General features: G+C 59.9%; 1 protein-coding gene across 1 annotated transcript; it reads left to right on the forward strand.

Annotated features, from left to right (window-relative positions):
* The first annotated feature begins 11002 nt into the window (after nucleotides 1-11002).
* TPBGL (trophoblast glycoprotein like) lies at nucleotides 11003-12152 on the forward strand. The gene has a single exon (XM_053970536.1). The coding sequence runs from the start codon at nucleotides 11003-11005 to the stop codon at nucleotides 12065-12067; it is 1065 nt and encodes a 354-aa protein (XP_053826511.1). The 3' UTR covers nucleotides 12068-12152.
* The last annotated feature ends 5908 nt before the right edge of the window (nucleotides 12153-18060 follow it).

An 18060-nucleotide genomic window follows, 5' to 3' on the forward strand; every position in this document is an offset into this window, starting at 1 on the left:
CCACGCGTGGGGCATCACCACCCTCCCTGGAATGCACAGAAATGTGTCAGCTCCTTCCCCGCACTGGAGCATCTGTGGGTCAGCCCTGGGAACGGGCTGGGCACAGAATGGGACCCTGCCAGCCAGGGCATCTCCAGCTGAGACAGAGGAGTCATTATCCCGCTCAGCACTGGCCAGGCCACTCCTGGAACACGGCGCTCAGCTTTGGGACATGCAGTACAGAAAAGGTGTGGGAGGGGGCCCAGAGAAGGGCCCCAGAGATGACCCAAGGACTGGGAAAGCTGCCAGGTGAGGAAAGGCTGAGAGCCCCGGGTTTGTCCAGCCTTGAGAACAGAGGAACGTTTTCCCCATATTCTGGGGTGGCTACTGAGAAGATGGAGATTCCCTTGGACAGAAAAGATGAGGGGTAAGGGCAGGTTTGTTTTTTTTTTTTCCTGGGGATATTCCAGCTAGACACAAGAGGATAATTTTTCTCAGTGAGAAGAACCAGCCATTGGCATAATCTCCCCAGAGAAGCAGAGGATTCCTCAACTCTGGACACTTTCAAGATTCATCTGTAGGGGTGCTGGGCTGTCTTGTCCCAGAAAATGATCCCTGAGGCCCCTTCCCACCTCATACTCCAGGGTCTCCTGCACAACCTTTCCTTCAGCACGGAATCAGCTCCAGGGGAGCCAGCCCAGGCTGGGGCCAGCAGGGAGACCCTCAGCATGTGCCAGCCAGCCAGCCGCTGTCCCCAGAGGTGCCACAGCTTGGTAACAGCTTGCTGCACAGGGACTGTGGCACCTCTCCCTCCCAGCTCCGTGGAAGGATGCTTGGCCAGCTCGCCATGCCCCAGGAGAGACCTTGGAGGAGGCAGGACACGTGGTGTGGCCCTTCTCCTGTCGGGAGCTCTAGAAGCAGTGTCATTAGCAAGAGGCATTTTTCCTGCTGAGAGGTGAATCCGGTCCCTGTGTGGGTTATTGAGGAGGGCTTGAGAGAAGTTCCATCATGGCTGGGTTGGGAGCTAGAGAAGTTCCAGACATTTCTTGGTCAGAGCTGCAGGTGTGTTGGTTTTTTAGGACAGACAACAAAAACCTCTCACTTCGGGGAGAATTTTTTAAGGGATCACAGGTGACACGGCTGTGTCCCAGACACATGGGCTTATGCTTTTTTATCCTTGGAGCAGCTGCCAATCTATGCTGCTCCAGTGGGAGATGCTCATGGGAGATGCAGAGGCATCACTCCCTTTAATCAGCCCTAGCTGGTCAGCTTATTAAATTTTGTTTCTCTTAACTGAGCTGCGTTCAGTTTCAATTACAATTACCCCAAGAGTTTGCTCAGTCCTGAACCACGCTGTGACTCCCCATGGATGTCCAGAGCCTCCTGACGGTGTCACTATGTCCCAGAGGGAGCTGTGTGCTCCTCAGCAGCCCCATCACAGGTCTACTCTCTCAGAAAAGCCTGGCCAAAGTCCACGACCTCCTGCTTTGCCCCAAAACTTCAGTCATCAGAGCCTGAGGATTTTGCTGGTCCCATTTCCAGCACTTCAACGCTTTGCTGCTCAGCCTAACAGGACAGAGCAGGCATTTTTCATTCATTACAGTAAACAGAGCCTTAATCCAGGCCCTTAAATCTGTCTAGATTTTGAAATAATTACAAGCAGCCTCCTAACTTGTACGAAGTTTGATTTAAGCCTTAATTTAATGGTTTCTCTGGAGAGCAGGAAGTAAGCTGCACTGCCAATTAGGAGCCATCTGTTTTCTCCTAATCTTTTGCAGGCCTCAGCCCAGTAAACAAGAGCCACCACAGCTGGTGGCAGGTCTCTGGTGCCAGGTGGAAACAACCCACCAGGGCTGCCCCTGGGGACCGTGTCCTGGGGTCCTCATGGGTGAGTGACCCCTTCCAGCCCTGGGGACAGCGATGAGTGTGGCAAGGTGGGAGAGGGATGCTCTGGAGAGAGGGCCAGGGACCAACACGGGCCAGTGCTGGGCAGGAGGGAGAGCTTCCTCAGCAGAGATCATGGCTTTGAGCAGGACCTGACACCCTGGTACGTGGAAAAAAGCTTCTCTCCAGGGCAGATGGGTGGGACAACCCTGGCCAACAGGGGCTGGGCAGATTCCTCGGGCAGAAACAGCTGCTTCCCACCCCCGTCCTTGGAGCAGCCCAAGGAGAAGGTGCCAGGGGAGAGGTGATTGCAGCTGGGAGAGGAGCAGGGCTGCCTGAGGCCAAACAATTCCCTGCCCAGAACAAGGACCAGGGACAGCCATGCATCCCCAACAGCCAGCACAGGGACGTGGCTCTCCCTGCTCCCATTCCCTGCGTGCAACAGCCCCTGGCTGAGGATGGAGCTGGCAGTGGAGCTGGCTCTGCTCCTGGGCCAGCTGGTCCCTCGGGGCATCACCAGACTCAAGTGCTTCCAGCAGCTCTGAAATTAATGACACCTCTGGACAGGACCACACCCGGCTTGTTCATGTGGTGGTTTTTTTACAAAACCCTCTGTTCTAAGCCCAGCGTTTGGGGAGCTCTTTGGGGCTGCTCAGAGGTACCTGCCCTCCCTGGTGCAGGGGCCCTGCACAGGTGATGTCTCCCTCGGCTCCCAGGGCTGATCCCCGGGAAGGTGACTCGGAAAATGCCTTTGAAAAGTCAGAAGCTGGGAGCTCTCCTTGCCCCCCCTCCCACGCAGCAGCCTCAGAGCAGCCCTTTGCTTCTCACTGCAACCTTGATGAAGCTTGTTGGGGTTTTATACACCAGCCATCCAACCACCATAAAACAGCAATTAGAGAAGGATCATTTACCAGATGTTATCACCTGCCTTGTCTGCATTTTCTTCTGCACGACTTCTGGCTGCAGCGTTCTGCTCGGGTGCCACCTGTGCTGCCCTGCCCAGGGTGGCAGAGGAAAGCCCCCGCTGAGTGAGGAGCAGCACAGGGAGAGGATCCAAGGCTCTGCCTCAGCCCAGCCCCAGGAAGCTTTGGAGGTCTTTTGCCCGTTTTGGGCTTTAGTTCATCAATCTCCTAAAGTGCACTTTGAGCCAGCAGATTGCTGTGCTTCGCAGAAGAAAATGGGATGCATTTTTGTGGCTGGGTTTTTGCTGCCGTTTTGGCCAGCAGTGCCCAGCCAAGGCCCCGGTGCTTTACAGCCCTCACTAATGCACCGGTGCTTCCCAAAGCACGTTATTTACGGCCGTGCCACAGCAGGGAAGCTGGAAGGTCCCCACGGCAAGTTATTTATAATCCTGCTGAGCACTGGCCTCTGCTTCTCCCCCCGAGCATCCCCTCTGCAGGCAGGACTTCGACACATCCCAGCGAGCTCTGTCGTGGCTCAGGAATCGTCACCAATGCGTGGGAGTTTTCAGTTCCTCAGGGATTCAGGAGGAACTCACCATAAAGCTCCCTGCTGGGGCCAGGTTCCCTGCAGAGGAGCTGCTGGATGCTGCACACACACCGTCCCCAGGTAGAACCTAACCCCATGAAAGGGCTGGTGCCCACGGGAGATGAGGGGAAAAGGCTGAGCTATAATGTGGGGGTTTTGGGGACTGTGGGACACCCACACCTCGTGCTCTTCTTTGCACATGGCCACATTTTCCCAGTCCATGTCCAGAGCAGGACTGGGACTGGTGAGGGTTACCCCCAGTCACCTTCTGCAAAAAGGAGCCTTGGCAAGGCCATGCCTGCCCTTTTTTTTCCCTCTAGACTCAGGAGATTATTTATGTCACCTGAATAATGCAAAACCAGGTCCTATCACAGTGCTTCAGCAGCTGGAGAACAGAAATTCCCTGAGGAATTCTCCGTCCTGCCCTCACCATGCCCACAGGAGGAGCTCTGAGTTCAGCTCTGCCAACAGGTGTCAAAACCAGGACTTCACAGCTCCAAGCTCAGGGTGTCTGTGAGCGTTAATTTAATATTCTCCAGGTGCTGTGCACTATCCCAGGTGAGCGTGTCATTTGTCAGATCTCCATTATTAATTGCCAGCTCCAGTGTGAGTAATTGTGACCGTCCCCCAGTTCCAAGCTTGGGGAAATTTATATTTTTCCATTTGCTCGGTGTAGTGACGAGCTCAGCTGGCTGGCAGTGAAGAATACCCAGGGAAGCACATGCTGGAGCTGTGGAGGGAGCTCAGCAGCCCGTCAGCTGCCTGCTCTCTGACTGCATCACCCCCTTGGCTTCCACTTGGCTGGAGAATTTGGGATGCTCAAGCAGCTCTGCATCAGCCACCACCTGGGAACAAAGCTCAGTCCTGAGTGGCTCCGGGGCAGCTCCCCCATGGGCTCCACTGCCGTCCTGCTCAGCCTCTTCTCAGCACCAGCGTGGCCCCCAACCCACACCTTCTACTCTGCAAGCGGACTTGAACCCTGAAAAGCAGGAGATGGCAGCTCTCCAAAGAAATGCAGGAAGATAAACAGGCCTGAAGGGCTCAGGGAGGAGGGTGGGAGAGGGGGATCAGTGATGGACAGAGGTGCCTGTTCCCTGCACTCCAGCAATCCGGTTTATTATCCTTTTGGAATGTATCTTCATGGCCTAGGTTGTCTTATTAAACAGATACTCCCTTGCCATTGCAGACTGGCCCTGGCGTTGGGATGGCTGGGGGAGATCCAGGAAATACAATGTGCATGACATTTTATGGGGATGTTTTTCTTCTGCTTTTAGCAGCTCAAAAACACAAATCACAGAATCCCAGAATGGTTTGGGTCAGAAAGGGCCTTAAAGATCATCCAGTGCCACCCCTGCCCTGGGCAGGGACACCTCCCACTGTCCCAGGCTGCTCCCAGCCCCAGTGTCCAGCCTGGCCTTGGGCACTGCCAGGGATCCAGGGGCAGCCCCAGCTGCTCTGGGCACCCGAGCCAGGGCCTGCCCACCCTCACTCCCCTTATTAACTCTGTGGCCTCCTCTGGCCTTGCTCCAGCACTTCCATGTCCTTATTCCTGTGTTGGGGCACCAGAACTGTGCACAGGGCTCCAGGCAGGGTCTCACAAGGGCAGAGCAGAGGGAGAGGATCCAGAGGAACCACGACACCAGGATGTCCAGGTCAGCAGCCCCCCGCTTCGGCCAGCCCTCGGAAAGGGGAAAGGGGAAAGGGGAAAGGGGAAAGGGGAAAGGGGACACGTTGGCAGTGCCCCGTTCCCGTCCCCAGCCGCTGCTGCCAGCCCATTCCCGAAGCTGCCGAGCCCAGCCTGGCTGCTGCCCGCCCTGGGGCACTCTGGCTGGCCGGGCTCACGGCCAGAGCCCCTCGCAGAGGAAGGAGCCCAAGCAGACCGTGACACGCCGGATTTGCCGGTGCCTGACCCTGAGCCTGGCACAGCTCCCAGGTCCCGCTCCGCGGCTCCGTGTGAGGCTCCCGGGAAAGCTGGGCAGATGAAGGGCTCACCCCTTTCCTCTCTCCCGAAGCAGAGCTGCTCCTGAGCTGTTTGCAGCCGGGTGATGAATTAATGCCCACTCTGGCAGAGCGAGGCTGCAGGAGGAGAGCAGCCAGCTGGTTTTCCAAGCCCTGTTCTCCTCTCCAGGAGGATGGTGGGCCCTGGGATATATCCTTAAAGGGTGGTACCAGCAAGGTTTGCTTTTATCTGGGGTTCAGGACCCTTTGCAAGCAGCACGGGACCCCCCTGCTGTGCAAACCCTGCCTGACTCTGACCAGCCCCTCCTTCAACTCCCAGCACAAGTCTTCTCCCATGAAGGAGATGATCCCATGTCACATCCATAAATTCATTTAATCCCCTTGCCTCTCTGCACATCAGGTGGGTGTCCATGCCACCCCCTTGGACCATCTGTGGGCATGGGCACCATGGTGATGGGGACAATCCCCCCCGGCTTGGGAATGGGGCCACCTTCAGCCACAGGGCAGTGACTTTTGGGGACCATGTCAGCCGGCATGGCTCAACACTTCGGCTGCATCCAAGGGGGATAAAACCTCCCAGATCAGGGGCACTCCCAAGCTGTGCGCCAGGGAGAGGGCTCTGACTCCTTGGGAGGGTCAGCCCATGCAGGCAGAGGAGCACCACGGGCAAAAACGCTGATGCAGGCAAATCCAGCAGGCCATCGGGAGGAAGACTCTGCCCTCCGGACTATTTTTGGTTTGTTTTTGCCAACTCTGGAGCCACTGATCTATGATATTGTCCCTGCTGTGACTAAGGGCTCTGCAGTTGGAGCAGCATCAAGGCGGACTCGGAGAGAGGGATGCGCGTGGCTCTCGGGGGAGCGGTAATGGGAGAGAGCCCTTCACCTCCTGTTTACACTTTAATGCCCATCCAGGTTATCCATTATTTATTGCTGATGTATTTATAGAGCATTACCAGCACACACGGGGCTCTGCGGGCGGCTGGGGAGAGGGTGCCCTCTCCTTCGGACGCCGTGGTTTGAACGGAGCAGTCAAACAGCCCCTGGGCTCTGGGTGACACTCCAGAGGGGCCATCCCTCCCTCCCCTGCTGGATCCTGTGGCTTTGCATGAGGGATTTGTTGTTTCCCTGCTGGGCTGGGGTGGCGTTTTCCCCCTTGGGCCCTGGACACAGCAAAGCCGAGCCTGGCTTTGGGCAGCCTCATGCCCAGGGAAGGCAGCACAGCCCAGCACTGCAGGGTTCCACCGATCTGGGGTGGAAAACCACCCCGGTGACCCCAGGTCACCCAGGGGGTGCTGATTCACTGCCCTCCCTCGTCCCCTCCACCGCTCCGCAGGAACCAGCTCCCAGCAGGGCTGTGACCAGGGGGAGCAGCGCCCTGGCCCTGCCCACCTGCAGCTGCCTTTGCCAGTCTGCAAATGCAATGTTCAAACGCAAAAGGCTCGATACCATCTGAAAAGACGCACCGAGCGGCTCAGCCGCGGCCACTTCCAGCCGGCTCCCTGGATTAGCTCGAGGAATCCATTAGTGGGGCTGCAGCAGTGGCACTGACGGGGCCTGAGCTACCAGAAGGAGCCACCCCGTTCCCCAAGTGACAGATGGGACCTGGCTGCTGCCAGCTGGGACACGCGGACACGGGAGCTGTGGAGAGGGAAACGGAGGCGGTGTGGAGCATCCAGCCAGCAGTGGGCCTCTGCCAATCCCAGGGATGAGCTCTTCCTGCAGGGATAACCATGGCCAGCCACAACCCACAGGGACGTGCCGTCCCCATCTGCTTTTGTCAGCCCGGCCTGGCCTGGCTTTTATTGCCCACTTTTTATCTGCTGGTGCTGGGGAAGGCAATTTCTGCCAGGGCACAGGGAAACAGGCTGGCCGTGGGAGCAGGCAGGCCCAGCCTGACCTCCAGCCCCAGCACCATCCCTGGAGTAAGACACAAAATCTGGGAGTTGGCCTCCATCTTCCTGCGCCTCGGGACTCTCCCATCTTGGCTTAAAAGCCGATTTCTACTAAACCTTTTGTAATCCCAAGACGGTGTGAGCAAGGGAGGGAAAGAAATCACCTGGGACAAAGCAAAACCAGGACATCAGAGCCAAACCTCTGCAAACACAGGTGGAAGGTTTTTTTTTTAAGTTAAAGGAATGTCATTTCCAACAGTTTTATGTGGGAAACGTTGAAAAAAATATTCCTTATTTTCCAGCATTTTCCCAAGCACGCTCCTGCAGGGAAATGAGCAGTTCTAGTGCCACAGGTGTGGGTTTTAAAGGATGCTGCTGCCAGCATTGCCTGGGCAAAGGTTAATGCTGGGTTCAAATGCTGCAGTGTTGGCAGGGACACCTTCCACTGTCCCAGGCTGCTCCAAGTCCTGTCCAATCTGGCCTTGGACACTTCAGTGATCCAGAGGAATCCCTGGATTCCCCTGCTGCTGCTCTGGGCACCTGTACCAGGGCCTCACCCCCCTCACAGGGAGGAATTCCTTCCTAATATCAAATCTAAGCCTACTCTGTCAGCCTGAGTCCATTCCCCTTGTCCTGTCCCTCCATCCCTTGTCCCCAGTCCCTCTCCAGCTCTCCTGGAGCCCCTTCAGGCCCCTTTAGCCCTCTGAGCTCTCCCTGGAGCCTTCTCCTCCCCAGGTGAGCACCCCCAGCTCTCCCAGCCTGGCTCCAGCCCTGGAGCAGCTCTGGAGCCTCCTCTGGGCTCTCTGCAGCAGCTCCAGGTGCTGCTGCTGTGTCCCCAGGGCTGGGGCAGCTCTGCAGGTGGGGTCCCCCTCTCCTGCTGCCCAGGCTGGGGGATCAGCCCAGGGTTTCTGGGCTGGCTCATGTCCAGTTTTTCAGCCACCAACACCCCCCAGGTTCTTCTCCTCAGGGCTGCTCTCCATCCATTCTCTGCCCAGAGGAGGATGAGGAGATCCCTCAGCCTCAGTTTGCAGCAGCAGGAAACAGAGAGGGATGGAGAGGGAAGGAACGATGCCCTCTACCACTAGAAGGAACCAGCCAAAGCATTCACTGTCTTTTTGTTCCAGCCTTCACTAAAAAGCCATCTGCAAACAAGAGCAGCATCAGCAGCAAAAAAAAAAAACAACAGTGTGGGACACGGTGGGAGAGGAACCAGAGCTGTGCTTGCACATTCCCAGGGTGCAAAACCAAAAATAACCTGGGCCACCACTGACGAGGGGCAAAGAGCAGCAATGTCACAGAGCAGGTGGCCTGACAGCAGTCACCAAAGACATGGGACAAGGAATCAATTCTCCTTGCATCCAGAAGGTAACAAGGCAATGAGCAATGGTCTGTATGGAATTGTAGGAACAAATCACATCAGCCTGACCTAATCTCATCCTGAGACATGGCAATGGCAGACGCAGTCTCCCGGCCTTTAACCACAGGAAGTCTTCAATGCTGCTTCAAATGCAGAATTATGGCTGGGGGGGATGGTGGAGGAGGCTCTCAAATCGATCCAAACCCACCAGGGGTTTGAAGGTCTGTTCACAGCGTGTTTGAGGGGCTCCAGGTTCCAGCATGACCACTGGCAGCCGGGAACGAGTACCCTCAACCTGGTGGTGGATGCTGGCACCTCGGGAACTGCTGCACACACTGGCACAGCCCCGGCTCCCCAGAGGCTCACAGCTCTGCTGAGCTGGGTGTGCGGCTTCACCACCCCCAGCCATCCCTGGGGAAGTCCAGGGTGTTTGCAGCAGGCAAGGAAGTCACCGTGGTGCCACCAGGCAAGAGCCCCCACGTCCCCAAAGTGGCCCTGGAACACCCTTCCCCTCCAAACCCTGGAGCATCCCCACCCTTCAAAGTCAAAGGGGTCAGCTGCAGAGAGCCTCATGCTCTCCCACACCCTCTAACGTCACTCAGCCGCCGTGTTTTATGGCTTTTGGATCGGGAGGGAAGGTGCCTGTCTTTTGTCGTGGCAGCTCCTTGTCCGAGGAGCCTGGAGAAGGACTGAGAGATGCCGGGATCTCCTCAGCCCGGCTGCTGAGACTTGCCAGGACCTGGTTCACCTGGCCTAACCTCACCCACCCACTGCCTTGTCTTCCAGAGCGCTATCAATTCTTTATACATAGCAATTAAAGGTGATAAATGGGCTGCAAAGTGCTATTTTGGGAGAGAGGAGGCTCCATCTGGGAGTGCTGCAGTGCTGGCTCAGCACGACCCACTGCACACCTGGCTCTCCCCACTCCTCCGCCGTGGATGCTGCCCCACACTTCGGTATGTGATGGCACACAGTTATCTGGCATGTTCCCAAGCCTCTTTCTCTCCCCCACCCTTCCACAAGCTTCCTTGATTTCTCTGCCTGCTGTCAGACACCGTCACTTTAAATACAAAAACAGAGTTTGCCCAATTTCTGGGAGTGCAGCACAGGGTGGTCAGCAGCAGCTCAAGCCACCCAGTCATAGCAGCATCCACAATTTACCTGGTCCCTGTAAAATTCAGGAGAGCTTCTGGGGAAAGGAACCCCAATAAGAAGGGAAAAGGTCAGGATGAGAGATAAGGACAGGGAGAAGGAGAAAAATCAAGATCCACGAGACTCCCATCCCTGGAAGTGCCCCAGGCCGGGCTGGACGGGGCTTGGAGAAACCTTGGCACAGTGGAAGGTGTCCCTGCCCATGGCAGGGGGTGGCACTGGCTGCACTTCAAGGTCCGTTCCAACCCAAACCTTTCTGAGGCTCTGTGTGCTCAGGATGGGGTTTATTTAATGCGATCCCAGCTCAGTCCCACGGAGCTGTTTAGGCACTGAGGGGGATCCAACTGCTGCTACATCTGGCTCTGAGCACAGCGCTCCCAGTCCCTGGTTGTGCATCGCTCCAACATCCAAAAATCCCATACCCACCCCAACCCCACCCTCCATGCCCATGGGCTTGTGATCCCCCCCTGTGCCCCCGGGATGCTGGTGGGGACCAAGCAGGCTTGGAAGCAGGGGGAGATAACCCTGCAATGTTCAGGGAGGCTGCGGGGTGCCTGGCTTGTGGGGAAGGTCAGGGAACGGGGCCCAGGGCTGGAAAGGGAGTGGGACAGCCCCTAGATCCTCCGCGGCTGGAGGCGAGCTGAGACAACCCCCCAGATCCTCCCTGGAATGGAAGGGGTCTGAGGTAATTCCCCGAGTCCTCCCTGAGGTGGAAAGACCCCGTGACAGCCCCCATTCCCTCCCCGGGGCTGGGGGGGCACCCCGCAGCAGCCCCCCAACGCCCACCTTGCTGGGAAAGGACCGGGACAGCCTCCAAATCCTCCCCGGGCTTGACGGGGACCGCGGCATCTCCCAGTCCCTCCTCGGGCGGCAAGGGGACCGCGGCAGCCCCGTCCAGCCCCCAGGACCCCGCGGCGGCGGGGGCTCGGTGGGTTCGGCGCCGAGCGCGGCTCGGCCCAGCCCAGCCCGGCTCGGCTTCCCCCCGACGGCCGCCGCCCGCGGCGCTCCCCAGCCCATCGCGCGGCGCCGGGCAGCCCCAACCTGTCCCCTTCTCCTCCTCTTCTTCCTCCTCCTCCTTCTCCTCCTCCTCGCTCTCCTCCCCTTCCAGCCCCCCCCCCCCCCTCCTCCCCGGGCCGATTTGGGCAGCGGCGCGCCCGGCGCTGCCGGCAGAGCCGCCGTGTGCGGGCGCGGCGCCGGAGGCAGCTCGGCCCCGGGGGGGCTGCGGCGAGGCAGGAGCGACGCCCCCGGCCCCCCGGCCCCCGGCGGCGCTGCATGCCCCCGCGGGCAGCATGGCCCGCAGGCAGGCGCGGCCGGCGGGCGGCGGGCGCTGGCTGCCCTGGCTGGGGCTCGCCCTGCTGCCGCTGGCCGTGCCCCCCGCCGCCGCCCCCGCCGCCTGCCCCTCCGCCTGCTACTGCGTGGCCACCCCGGAGCTGGTGCAGTGCCGCTACGAGAGGCTGGAGGAGCCGCCCAGGGAGCTGCCGGCCGCCGTGCACAACCTCAGCATCGCCGGCAGCAACCTGAGCGTGCTGTCCCGCGCCGCCTTCGCCGCCCGCCCGCTGCGCGACCTCCGCCTGCTCCGCCTGCGCCACGACAACATCCGCACCATCGAGGACATGGCGCTGCAGGGCCTGCCCGCCCTGCGCACCCTCGACCTGAGCCACAACCCGCTGCTCTCGGTGGCCGCCGGCGCCTTCGCCGGGGTGCCGCTGCTGCGCACGCTGCAGCTGAACCAGGCGCTGCTGGCGGCCCCGCTGGAGGAGCAGCTCGCCCTGGCCATGCGCAACCTCAGCCTGCGGCGCCTGGAGCTGGCGGGCAACGCGCTGCAGGCGCTGCCGGCCGCCCTGCTGCCGCCCGGCCTGGAGGAGCTGGACCTGCGGAACAACTCGCTGCGGCGGCTGGCGGCCGCCGAGCTGCGCAGCCTGGACGCGCCGGAGCTGCGGGGGCTGCGCCTGAGCCTGGCCTCCAACCCGCTGAGCTGCGACTGCGGCCTGCGCCCCTTCGTGGCCTGGCTGCGCGCCGCCGCCGCCCGCGTGCTCGACGCGCGGAGCCTGCGCTGCGCGGGGCCGCCGGGGCTGCGCGGCACGGCGCTGCTGCGCCTGCGCCCCGAGGCGCTGGCCTGCGCCCGCAGCGAGGGCGGCGAGCCCGGCGAGCTGGAGACCGCCTCCTACGTGTTCTTCGGCATCGTGCTGGCGCTCATCGGCGTCGTGTTCCTCATGGTGCTCTACCTGAACCGCCGCGGCATCAAGCGCTGGCTGCACAACCTGCGCGAGGCGTGCCGCGACCAGATGGAGGGCTACCACTACCGCTACGAGCAGGACGCCGAGCCGCGCTGCGCCGGCACGCCCGGCCTCTGACGGCGCCCCCCGGCCCGGCGGCCGCTCCGCGGGGACGGCCCCAGCGCGGCTCCCGCAGCCCGCGGCCTCTCCCAGCCCGCGGGGCTCCGGGCTGGACGGTCCCGAGCCCGGCCGGGCCCCGCGCGGTGCCGGCGTGCGCGGCCCCGGCGCTCCCGGTGCGCGGCCCCGGCGCGGTTCGCTTGGCGCAGCCCAGGAAGCCGCGGGCAGTACCTGAAACTGTCCTCCGGGACGTTCCTGGAGCCTGGACTTGACTTCCACCATGTACAGCTCTCTTTCCTATTAGATTTCTATTTGACAGGCGCAAAGTTTAACTTGGTTTCTTTTTTTTTTTTTTTTTTTTTTTTTTCCCTTTTCGCTGCGAAGGGGAGAACACGTCCAGCTGCTCCCCCCACCCCGGGAAGCGACGTGCTTTTCCGAGCCCGGTTATCCATTAGGTTTTGTTCAACGACATTTCCAGCTCGTTCTAGGCACAAGGCGATGCAGCTGTAGGAAACGCCTCCGCCGGCTGCGTGCATGTTCCCCGGGGCACGCGGGGGCAGCCCTTTGACTCTAGAATGTAGCGTAGACCTGGCTGTCTCGGCACTTTGTAATTTAAAACGAGCCCAGCAGAAGCTCCCGCCCTAATTCCCCTGCCCGTGTTTGCTTTAGTGCCTGTTACTATATCCTAGAGCAAATATATTGAAAGCTGCACCCGCTCCGTCGTCTATTTTCTATAAAGCTCCTTGCAAACGATTTCCGAATGTCCCCGCGGCTGAGGCGAAGCTATTGCGGTCGGTTTGCCAGAGGAAGGGAGCTCTGGGCTCCTCTGCTTTCGTCGGTGCTTAGGAACTTCTCTCGCTGAGCCGGTTTGGTGGCCAGGGGTGCTGAGGGGTTTTCTGGGGCTTGTGCACAGATCTCGGGCTCTGCCAGTGCCGATCCTCCCCTGGCAGCGGCACAGGGGCTCGGGAAGATTATCCAGGTAACAGTTTTCTAAAGCAATTCTTCTCTCCCGGGTGGTTTGGTACCCAATTCACGAGGTGCCGGAGCGCTGAGCATCTCCGGCTGCGGTGCTTCCCCGAAGGAAGCTGCATCTTTTGGAATGTGGCGTCTTAAAATGCTGGGTTTCGGTGCTGGTGAACGCTGAAGCGTTGCGTTTGGAGGCATCTGCGTTTGCCGTTCCCCGCAGCGGGAGGCTGATGCAGGCTCGGCGGGCAGGGCGAGCAGCGCAGGGCGAGCAGCGCGGTCCCTCCAGCCGCGGCTGGCGTGCCGGCTGTTCGGGGAGGCTCGGCAAGGGGCAGCTGGTGCCCGGTGTGCTGCTGGCTTTGAGGTCGGGGGTCTGCGGGAGCCGCGTTCCGTGAGCCTGGGTGCGTGTGCGCTCCGCTGCCAGGTGGAAAGCACAGCTACTTCCATCCCGGCCGTGCCTGGAGGCGCCGGCAGGGATGCAGCCCGCTGCAGGATCCTTTGCATTTCCCCCCTTCGAAATTCCTGCCCTTCAAATCCCAGTGTCGAGGTGGGGCAGTTGGGAAAGGGGAGCGGGAGCAGAGCCTGAGGCTGGGCTGTGTTCGAGTGGGGATACAGCTCTGGGGATCACAATGATTTTCCTGGGTGTTCTGAGCTGGTCCTGCTGAGCAGAGAGCTGGTTCCCTGCTCTGTCTTGGCTCCTGGGGAATCCTGAGATCCCCACGGCTCAGTTCCTTGTGAAACTTGTTGCATTTTGAGGACCTTTTCCTGAGGATTTCCCCCCGGAGCCTGTGGGCTCCGGTGCCGCCTTGCCACTCCATGCAGTCAGCTACAAGGGGAGAAATCTCAGCCTGCCCTCGCCTTCTCCCACTTCCCCACCTCCTCCCTTTCCCACCTGGGTGCAGCCAAACCGCAGCCCCTGAGCAAAAGAAGGGCCAGGGTGGATTTGTACATCTGGCAGAGCACAGCCCAGCTGTGACTCCAGGGGCGCAGCGTCCGTTCATGGGGACAGAGGTGGGGAGCCCTGGTGAGGGTGAGCACGGGGCAGGGAGAAGCCTGGGGACCCTGCGGGCACAAGGGGGTGTTGGAGCGGGGAGAAGCCTGGAAGAAGCAGGGAGAAGGGAGATGTTGGAGCAGGGAGAAGCCTGGAGGAAGCAGGGAGAAGGGAGATGTTGGAGCAGGGAGAAGCCTGGAGGAAGCAGGGAGAAGGGGGTGTTGGAGCAGGGAACAGAGCACCAGTCTGGCAGCAGGCGCCAGGCTCTGGCATAGATAACGGGAAGGAAATCGCCTCCAGGCGAAATGAGAAGTGGCCAAAAGCTCCCTGACCCCGCAGCCCTTTCTCTGAAGGGGTGGCTGGTCGGGCAGCTGATGGCTCCAGCTTTTCCTGAGGCCAGAGGGAGGGAGGTGGTGGCTCCTGGTGCTTCTCCCTTTGGCACCAAAAGGTTCGGGCCATCCTGGCCTTCCAAGCTGGGTGCAGTGAGACCCCTCCAGGGATGCCAAGCCCCCCCAGGTGACGTGCAGGGGGTAGGATGGGGGTGGATAAAGCTAAAGCTGTGGGAGCACAATTCCTGTGGCTTGTTAGCATCAATATTATTCTGTGCAGCGCATACCCCACACATGATGGAGGAGCAGGATTAGGGAACCTCAGGGTTAGGGCATTGTCACCGAGCTGAGACTCAAAATGTGCTTTTTGGGTTCTCGAAGAAGGCCCTGTGTTTGGAGAACCCCAGCTGCCATCACATTTACATGCAGTCCTTTTCCATGAAGGAATGTGCTCCCAGTGTCCCAAGCTCATGGCAGGAGCTGCTGCCCGAGCAGAAAGTCACCCCAGCAGCTCCTGGAGCCGAGGGAAATGCAGGATATAAACAGTATCTGTGATAGGAACCCAGCAAAGCATGCTCAGAGCCCCCTGCAGCGGCTCATCACCAAAACAGAGGGGGGGGAAAAGCCAGAAAATGTCTATTTATATGCCCTGCATATGAAATGCCACCGGTGCTTTGCAACCGGCACAGGCTTTGAGATCTGCTTTTCCTTCCTTATTTTCCAAAGCTCAGATGTTCCCTGGGCCGATCCCGCGGGCAGGCAGGAAGGTTTGGCCGGGGAGGGGGATGTGGGTGCAGCTGGAGCTGGGATGGAGCTGGGATGGGCACCCAGCCCCCAGAGCATCCTGGGGGCGTTCAGGTGCTCGTGTCACCGAGCCAGGGTATCCCCTGGTGGCCCAAGGTGCTCCGTGGTGCTGTAGGAAAGAGGCTGGGTGTGGTTCTGCTTTAGTGCAGGAGAGGCCAAATCTCCCAGTGTGGTGGTGGCAGCTGGATTTATCCAGGAGAAGTTAACTGGGCTGGAGCATCGCCCTTGTCCTCACTGAGCACAGGGCTGTGGTGCTCCTGCACTGGGGCAGGGAAGAAAATCAGCCACAAGCTGCCTCGTCCTTACAGAAACACACAAGAATTAATGATAATTATTTCTCCCCAGGCAACTTCACCCCTCAGAACCTACACACCAGGCTCTTTAGTCCTCACATTATCATAAATTAACCCAAAACTTCAGAGGGAGGAAAAATACCCTCTGCTTTTCATTGATTCCTTTAGGAAAAGCAAGACAGGAATGCTACCCTCATACCTCGGGGAAACTGAGGCACAAACAAAGCAGGGTGGAGTTCCTGATAGCAGGGAAGGGTTTGCACAGGGGAAAAACCCCACAGAAACGGATGTCAGTCCTCAGCAGGACTTGAAACACTGGTGGCTCGGGACCACCACACCCAGGACAGTGCTCTGTTTGTCCTTCCTGTGGTTCAGGGGTGCCTCCTGTGCCCTGCCAAAGAAAGTGGGATTGTTAGTGGGGGTGTCTCCTGCTTACCTATGGACGTTTCTAACTAGCCAGGTTGGGATATTCCTGGGACATGGGCGTTCCCTGCTGAGCAGAGCTGTCCCCGGCAGCAAGGAGGGGCTGGAGGTGACACCACCAGGGATCTGGGACTCCTTCTGAGGGACAGGGGCTGGGGACACTCAGCTTGGCCAGGGGGCAGGTTGAAGTCCCTGTGTTTTCCCCAAGCCTGGCTCCAAGCAGCCACTCAGGGAGCTGGCACAGCAGTGCCCAGGCAGATGGGGAAGGACGTGTTTCCACTAATCTGCCCCAATCTGGATTATTTCTCCAAATAAACCTCTGTTCCCAGCTGTTTTAAGCAAGTTTTTGGCACGCTGGGGACAGGTGGGATTCTGGGGATGAGGGAGAAGCTGGCAGGGCTGGAGGAGATGGAGGGGATAACATCTGCTGGGTGTCCCTGTGCCAGCAGGCTCCCAGAGTCTGCACAGAGAGAGGGACCGAGCATCTCTGAGGTGGTTTTGGCAGCACAGCACCCAGACCCTGAGGCTGGGGTCATCCATGGGGCCTCAGGCCTTCGCTGATGTTTGTTCCTGTCAAAAGCCAGTGGGAAATGACTTGTGTTCAGGGCCCGGTGTCCCCCACCTGATCTCCCACCCAAAGCAGAGCTGGGCTCCTCTGCAGCTCCTGTCAGGGTAGAACAGCCACAAAATGCCTCTGGTGCTGCCCGCCCAGGCTGATCCACATCAGCCAGTTCTGGGGGCTTCGGGGCTCTCCCAGGGAGCCAGGATCACCCCAGGGCAGATCAGAGCAGGTCCCTGGTGCTGCCTAAGGACACACGGGCACAGGCAGCCCGCAGAGCTGCTCCGTCCTCGCGGCACGTGCCCCAGCCACTCGCCAACCTGACATTTACAAATCCCTATTTTTAGATCATCTTCATCACGTCTAATTGTTCAGGCTCCCCAGCCTCAGAAATGCTGCTGTGCATGGGCAGGACGGGTCCCTGAGCCCGTTTCTCTCTTCCCTGTGCCTCAGTTTCCCTTTTGGCAAACTGCAATTGAGGCTCTCCTCCTGACTCCGGGGAGCAGGTTTTGGGGGCTGCTGGTCCCGCTCCCACCGCAGGCTCTCGGACGGGATTTGAGGTGCTCCAGCAGGCTCCAGAGCCCCAGAGAGCCCTGCTCAGCTTTCCCAGAACTGGGAGCAGCCAGCCCTTCCCCAGCACCGGCCCCGGGGCACCAGCCAGCTCCTCCCGCAGCGGGAAGCAGCCGAGCAGGGCGAATCCAGGAGGGACTGGCCCCGGAGGTGCCTCAGGAGCCTGCGGAGAGCCGAGCCCAGGGAACAGCCCACGCGGGTTATTAATTTAGTTACTGAATTAACATTTAAATTGACAAGAGCTGGCCGGGAAGCCAGGCACTGCTGCCTGCCAGGACTCATCGGCTTCCAGCGACCCTGGCTGCTCCCAGGCGGCTGTCCCCGGGTCCTGGTGCTCTGCCAGCAGCACCCAGGGGCCCTGGAGCCTCCGGGGGATGCTCTGGTCCCCACACTGCTCCCACGAGCCCCGAGGAGGCCGGACCAGCCCAGGGCTGCTGTCCTGGAAGAAATGCCTGTGTGCAGCAGGGACAAGGACAGGGGGTGCCAGTCCTGGGGTCCCCCTCTCCCTGCTGAAGTGCACCCCAGCCCTGAACTGCCGGGGGCCCTGCCCGGCCTTTGGCTGTCCCCCGCACTGAGGGGGACACGCTGGGACAGCCAGGGCTGCACCGCCCTGCACGGCCCGCTGGTGACACCCAGTGCTGATGCTGCAAGGACAGTGTCCCCACTACCGTCCCTGCTGTGCCCAGGCTGCTGCCACCGCTCCCCTCGCCCCAGCCTCGCCCCGTGTCCTCCGCAGAGGGGTAGGGTGGAGCCTGCTGCAATGGCCTGGAATGCAGAGGTGCTTGTGCTGAGCTGGGAGGAGGAGAGGGGCCCAGGGAGAGCAGCCTTGGCAGATAAAACAGCAGCAGGTACACAGGGTGCCCTGGGATGTCCCTGCAGCCGCCACTGAAGGGACACTCCGGGTCCCCACAGCCCCAGGGACACCCTCCACCATCAGGGAGAGCTCAGTGCCATCAAAAGGAGGCGGCTCTGAACAGTCTCTTGTTCCCAGGCCTTATCCAAGTGGCACATGGATATTCCTCCAAGCCCAGCTCAGCTTCTGGGGCAGAGAGGTTTGGCTAAAGAAGACAAAGAAACCTGGA

Source organism: Vidua macroura, chromosome 2, assembly GCF_024509145.1.
Source record: "Vidua macroura isolate BioBank_ID:100142 chromosome 2, ASM2450914v1, whole genome shotgun sequence".
Taxonomy (NCBI): Eukaryota; Metazoa; Chordata; class Aves; order Passeriformes; family Viduidae; genus Vidua; species Vidua macroura.

Coding starts and splice junctions, on each gene's coding strand:
- TPBGL (XM_053970536.1), top strand. CDS start 11,003: ATGGCCCGCAGGCAGGCGCGGCCGGCGGGCGGCGGGCGCTGGCTGCCC.